Source organism: Osmerus mordax, chromosome 15 (genome assembly GCF_038355195.1).
Source record: "Osmerus mordax isolate fOsmMor3 chromosome 15, fOsmMor3.pri, whole genome shotgun sequence".
In the NCBI taxonomy this organism is placed as follows: Eukaryota; Metazoa; Chordata; class Actinopteri; order Osmeriformes; family Osmeridae; genus Osmerus; species Osmerus mordax.
This window is the reverse complement of record NC_090064.1, coordinates 10,850,246-10,856,849: the sequence shown is the minus strand read 5'-3', so window position 1 is coordinate 10,856,849 and position 6,604 is coordinate 10,850,246. Positions and strand designations below refer to the sequence as shown.

Below are 6,604 nucleotides of genomic sequence, written 5' to 3'. Positions count from 1 at the left end.
AATGCATAAGGCCTTGATTAGAGTGGTTTGATGTGTCAAGCATTTAAGACATGGAAATAAACATGAATGAACATGGCCACATCAACAACCTGAACCATTTTGTTGTGATGCTCATTAGCTGGTTTACTTGAAGCAGGACTCTGAGTTGTGACTAAGCAAGGGCTCGTCAGTACACATCCCACTTGACAGAGAAGACCTGGGATTTGTCATCACAAAATGGAGGACACAATAGTAACATGATTCGCAGAAACCCCAGCCTATTTCTACTTTAGAGGGTTATGACTGAGTCCCTCTATAGTTTGGATTCATACATTTCTACCCCCCCACCCCCCCCAATCCACCAAGTGTATCAGGTCATCCATACAGTGGGGACCAAACATAGGGATCCATTCCCCTACATGTGAGGGGGGGGGAGGATTCTGAGAGACATTAACAATGGCACAACATCTATGCCAGTCTCCAATATATAGAGATGACACAATACAACCAAACAATTAAAAATGAAAGATTATAAACAAAAAAATAGCTGACTTCCAATAGCAGCCTGAGACGAGTGAGAGCAGGGTGAGGTTTTGCATGGAACAGGCCAATGTTAAAAAACTGTTATAGGTTGTACATTAATGTGTTATCAGCCTCTGGCTGTTTCAAGCTACATTTCATATGAAGGATTTGCTTTGAAATCACATCACCGCTGCCCTTTCTGACCTTGACTCCACCTCGGTCTAAAAAAGCCTTTCTGTTGGGCGTGGAAGAAAATGAACACCTTTAAATCAGGTGAATCATCTGTATTGTCTAAGTAAATTAACTTAATAATAGTGGGCTGGTCATAACAGTAATAAAAAAGGCCATCATTGGAGCGCTAGCTCCCGTCCGTTGGCCTACTGTATATATGTGTGTGTGTGTGTGTGTGTGTGTAAATCACCCTCCTTCACTCTGTTTGATTGGTTTGGACGCTGCAGGTGTGGAAGAGTGATCCAGAGGCACACAGGCTCCATGCAATCATCTGTTATCATGACTCAACAGAAACCACTCCTCAGTAGAAAATAGAAAAACGTGTGGTTAGAAAACCAACAAACACACACACACATATATATATACCTCATCCTCTCTCCGCTGAGATGAGAGAGAGATGTGATCGGCAGTGATCGCTGAGGTCAAGGGGAGGAAGGCAACATTTGAAAAGGCATGTTGGCAAGTCGCTACTGTTCTACATGGATCTGCCCTCGGAGGGCTGTGATTGGTTGAGGCAGAGAGTACCCTCTCGCTGGCTAGGCAGTGTGAGGGGGCTCGGCGTGTAGGGGGGCGGGGCTTCACTCATGCTGCCGGAGTCCTCTCTCTCATCGAGCGCCGGGGGGGCGTGGCGGGAAGAGTGTGGGGCGTCGGTCTCATCGATCTGGGCACACTCGCTGTACGGAGGTGGCTTCAGGTCATCCGCTGGGGGAGGGCGGTCAGAAGGTCAATAAAGCAGTCCAAGGAAACATCGGCCTCAGACATACCTACTTCAGATCATACTCGCCACAACTGATCCTTTTTTATTGACTATGGCTGAAACATTGTCGTCAAAATGAGTCCTTAACAATAATAGCTCTTGATTGAATAGAGAAATAGGTGTTTTTATGACAAAGTTGTCTGGAGGCCGGAAGAACACAGTGGGAGGTTGTGACTCATGGTAGCTGCACCGTCCCTGACAACCACATCCTGTACACGACACGTCTCCACGATCACCTTGGAGCTCGCGCACACGCCACATGTCGTCACTCCCGATGTTTCCAAGGAAACTGGCGACAACCCTTTGATTCATATAACCTTTTGAGCAATTCTGTCGAAATATGGATGACATTGCGCCGATCAGACGGGTCACCGCAGTGGAACGAGGGGAATCTCACACCAGAACCACATATCAGATGAATAAGCCTGTCAGATCAGTGATCTGTGGGGCTGTTTCTCATAACCTTTAAACTCCCTGCAAGCACCACCACTGATTCTCATGGCTTTAGAGTCGTGGTGTCACACTGGTTGACCCCACTACACAAGTTGGCAATGGGGGAGCAGGGTGGCAGTATTGGTGGTGGTGTTGGGATGGGGATAGGCATAGACTAGAGGTTTGACAGGCTGCCAAGGGCTGGTATTGTACCATGGGGAGGGGGAGAGGGGGGTGTCAGGGGAGAAGTACTGAACAGGCTGCACATTGTTTCGTTTTAGTAACTAAGCTGTGATATTCATTTTATGATTATTCCACTTTGGGGTATTAGGTTCATGCTGCAGTGTCTAAGATAAGTCATCTAAGTTCATGATCTAGACAGAGTGACATCTGTAGGTCACATACTCTGTTCTGCCGTCAGAAGCGCTGCGAGCTGGGCTCACCACATCCTCCTGATGTCGATATAGAGACAGTGGTGATGCATGTAAATGTGTGAGAAAGTAAATGGGGGGTAAAAGGGGAGAGAGAATGTGTAAAAGGTTGTGTGGGGAAGTGTGTGTGGGGAAGTGTGTGTGAGGAAGTGTGTGTGAGGAAGTGTGCCTCACCTCCAGAGACAGCCTCGTAGGGAGGGGGCATGTCCAGCTGAGAGAAGGAGGCGGCCGGGGGGAGGGCGGCGGAGGGCTCCCCAACAGAGCCCTCATCCTGGACGCCATACCAACTGGGCCAGATGGAGGAGGACTGTGGAAGAGGAACACATGTGTCAGGAGGAACCTGAGGGAGGGGAGGGCTGGGGTGGGATGGTGTTGGGAGGAAGAGAACAATTTAAAGAGGAACTGGATTTTGGACCATGACCTTACGACACTTGCTGTAGCCTACACACACACACAACATAACGACTGGGAACATTGCCGTGAACAGGTGAAGGGGTTTAGTATGTGTCCGTGCGCACACACACACACACACACAACGGCAAGCTGCGGGTTCAGACACAGTGAGTGTCATGGAAACAGGCCTGCTTCAGTGATTTCTCCTCTTGACTCTACTTGCTCCTGTATTAACCAGCAGAAACCAGTCTGCACAGGATTTAGGATCTGCAGACTGCTTGACCAACGGGACGGCCATGGGGGAACTAATAAAGTTGCGTCAAATGGGATCATTCTGTCAGCTGTCAGAGTCTCCAGGTCTTTTATGACTGGGACTAAAAACGTAACACTAACTAAAATGTCTGAGAGCCGGGACTACGTTACCCATAATCCTACAGTGCAAAGAGACCAACCCGGCACTCTCTCAAGGGTAACGACGGAAACAAACAGAATCTTTGCCCCCGCTGTCCTATATCTCCAGCATCACCCCTTCACTGCCCCCCACCTTGTGTACTTCCCTGTCAAGCCGGCCTGCTCTTGGCCTCCCTCCAGAGATCTTACAGACAGCCAGCCCTGGGTTATGGATGGCTCGGGGTCTCATGAAACACATTCCACTCACATTTATACACGGATCATCATGGACCACAGGGTGGGAGAGAGGACAGGAACCGTGGGTTTGAAAGAGATGTTCAGTATAGATAACGAGACAGAGAGAAGGGAGGTAGAGGAGATCCAGGCGAGCAGCTGAATGGTGGAGCAGAACCAGGCTGGTGGGTTCGGGGTGTGGGGTCTGGGCTGTTGTAGGTCATTAGGCCTCTCAGAGGTCAGGGTGTGGCTGAGACAGACCAGTTGGGGAGAGGAGGTCTTTGTGTGAACTGGTCTTTAACTACACTTAGCACTCAGTTTCCAGAAAAGCTTGTTCCAAATAGTCTTATATATGCACATCAAAAATAAACCCTTGTTTTGATCATAAGGTCTGATACAAAAGCTAACCGACAATTGTAGTTTGATGCAGAGCACTTCACTGTTGAGGGAACAGAATGGGAATCTCTCTTGACTGGAATCTCCAGAGGACGGCTGCCAAAACTGACAGCCTTTCCTGTTGAGCAACAGTCCTCTCACAAGAGTTAAATATAAACCTTTTTTCTCAGGACTGCACATCTGGAAAACAAGGGAGACTCATAGTACTTGGAAGTGGGAGGAGGGGGTTGTGGGCAGGGAATGTAAAGTGTATTCATTAGGGGGGTGGAGTTGCCATGGCCAGCTCGTTATCAGAGCGCTCTGGGAGTTGGGTCTATGTGGCAGTAAAAAATAAAAATAAAAGGAGAAAAAAAGAGATGCTCATCTGGGCGTGTAAGCACATTCAGCCATGCAGTATTCCATGCAAAGAGCAGACTGTTTATTTTATCATAGAGAAAAGGGTAAGCTACTGGACAAGAGAGTATTTATAGAATTCAAAGACTATTCAAAGACTATCATTAATATCATTAGACTGATATTAAAGTATATAAAAGAGTGAAGTTGGGTGGAAAGAAGGAGTAAATCATTCCCTAAGAATCTCAATAACAATGATTTCTGAAGTGCTTGAAGTTTTGATTTGGGAAGATTGTTTCCAGGTGTTGTAGGAGTGGCTATGGAACTCAGACGAGGCAGACATTGGAGAGGTGACTCAAGACTTCAAGGCTACAGGAACAGCAGCCCAGGGGAAGCATACAGAGAGAAAAAAACACCTCTCTTTGTCAATGGAAACATTGGCAAGTCACTGATCAAAGCTGTGGAGCAGACTGTCTTAGACAGTAGCTCACTGGGCCTGCCAGCGCACAAACAACCTGGAGCAGAAGGACGAGGAGATTAAACCTACTGTGTAGATGTCATTTTTACACTCTCAAAAAGAAGGGTGAAGATGGTAGTCTCTCAAGAGAGTTATTCATGCTCTGTTGTCTGTTTGGGTTCTTCCTTTTGGCTCGGAGGCTTTCACAAGCATGGGTTAGATTTGACAAGTAGGGGATACTCCCAGTTAGGCCCGACGCTGGCTCCCTCACACATGACTCTTCTGTTTAGTAGGAGTCTCCGACAGCACTGATGCTATGAAGGTCACACACATGTGTTAACGAAACATGCACACTAGGTATCGCGGTTGACGTACACAAACACACAGACAGGTCCCCTAACTACCCCACACAAGCAAAGTATAGGCCAAGTTATCCCAAAACATGATAACTGAATTTTTGTGTTGAGGCACAACATTGAATAACCCAACGTGATTGGACAATTCCTTTCAAACTGACTAAACAACTGCAGAATCACCCTCAGGAGAGAAATCACCTCCACGGACCTCTGAAAGGCCACTGTTTATCGACAATCTCCTGGGTCTTTTGCCAAAATGAGTTTCTGTGCCTCTCTTTAATGCATGACTAGGAACAAAGCCAGGGTGACTAGGTTCTTGTTGTGTGGCGCTCTGTTGAAACTGTGAGTCAGTGGCTTTCCTACATCCTTCCTTTTTCACAACGAAAAAACATAGCTTGTCTCTTGCAATTAAGTAGTTTAAAAGAAAGCCTCATTTCGATCTAGGACCCCAAATTATTTATGTACAAAACAACAAAAAAGTGTGGATAGACGGGAGGCATGCATGTGCTTACATTTTGTCGCTCACACATCTGATGGAGGTAGGCCCTTCCTCCAACGATGACTATCTGTGCGTTGCGAGGGTTACTAAGGTAGGCAGCCAGCTGTCTCTGTCGTGACCGGTACCAGCACACATAGAAGAAGATCTTGATAATAATGAAGATGATGACAACTCTACAACACCAAAGAGAACAGAGACAATTAGGTCATGTTCAGAGAGGTTGGGGGATTGCAACAAAGGGTTAAGTGACATTCAGACTCAATTACATAACATTTCCAAGGGTAGACTGTAACTTACATGTACCAGTATAATTCCATTGTGAGATACTACTTGATGAAAGATCTCATAGTATGGCAAATCGTCCCTGTAACACAATAGGACAGATCCATTGCATTGGCAGACTGGCCTAGGGTAAAACCCCACTGCTAGTGCTGGCTACCTTGTTGTAACTCGTAAAGTTGACTGAACAGCACCTTTCTGGAATGCATTCAGACATGGGTGTCTGGCTACCTCGTATCTGGCTACTACAATCAATACTTAAACATCCACCACATCTAATATATGTCAGGTTGTTGGTAGTCTAGCCACCTAACGTTAGGTGATCTGTTTTGCATGTTAACATAACAAAAAAGTTCACACGAGTTTAAACAAGCAACTATAGCAACTACTGGTAAACTAGACTACCCAAGTTAGTAAGAGACGCTAGCTATAAATATAGTAAATGAGGTAACAAAGACAACATGGTAGCTAGCTAACTTACCGTGTCAACGAGAAATGTCATATGGAACCGTCTGCCAAAACTGTCATTATATTTACTCTTCTAGGTTATATGTTCGCTAGGCTACTTGTATTACTAGCAAGCTAAAATGTTGCTTACAGGCAAGCAGGATGTTTACAGATATCACGTTAGCTAGATAGCAACTTATACAAGCAATGCTAGCTAAACTGTAAACAAAATACGCGTAGCGTCAGACTCAATGTACAAATTGCGCAGAAATAATTCGATACTATCTCCGTTTAATAATTTCGATTTACTGTATTGAAACAGAGCATTTACGCTCAAGCTCAAGCTACCAAATTCTCGAGACGGACTGGCTTTTGTTTCAGTCTGGTCAAGGAGCTCAAAACCTCGAGTCTGGAAGCAGCAGTGTTTGACTTCCGTAGCTAAATGTTCACGTAAAGCTCGTTTTCCTG

General features: G+C 46.0%; 1 protein-coding gene across 1 annotated transcript; it reads right to left on the bottom strand.

Moving 5' to 3' along the window:
• Positions 1 to 1,076: 1,076 nt before the first annotated feature.
• Positions 1,077 to 6,537, bottom strand: si:dkey-118j18.2 (uncharacterized). Its single transcript, XM_067251771.1, has 5 exons — positions 6,171 to 6,537; positions 5,708 to 5,774; positions 5,424 to 5,583; positions 2,527 to 2,659; positions 1,077 to 1,434 (listed from the first exon to the last, which is right to left on the bottom strand). The coding sequence occupies exons 2-5, from the start codon at positions 5,725 to 5,727 to the stop codon at positions 1,208 to 1,210; spliced, it is 540 nt and encodes a 179-aa protein (XP_067107872.1). The 5' UTR covers positions 5,728 to 5,774; positions 6,171 to 6,537; the 3' UTR covers positions 1,077 to 1,207.
• Between the last annotated feature and the right edge of the window lie 67 nt (positions 6,538 to 6,604).

Excerpts from the sequence above, each read along its gene's own strand:
- si:dkey-118j18.2 (XM_067251771.1), bottom strand. The coding sequence starts at position 5,727 with ATGGAATTATACTGGTACAT. Across the intron at positions 5,584-5,707 it reads ATGGAATTATACTGGTACAT|AGTTGTCATCATCTTCATTA; the intron begins GTAAGTTACAGT and ends TTGGTGTTGTAG. Across the intron at positions 2,660-5,423 it reads AGATGTGTGAGCGACAAAAT|TCCTCCTCCATCTGGCCCAG; the intron begins GTAAGCACATGC and ends CCTCTTCCACAG.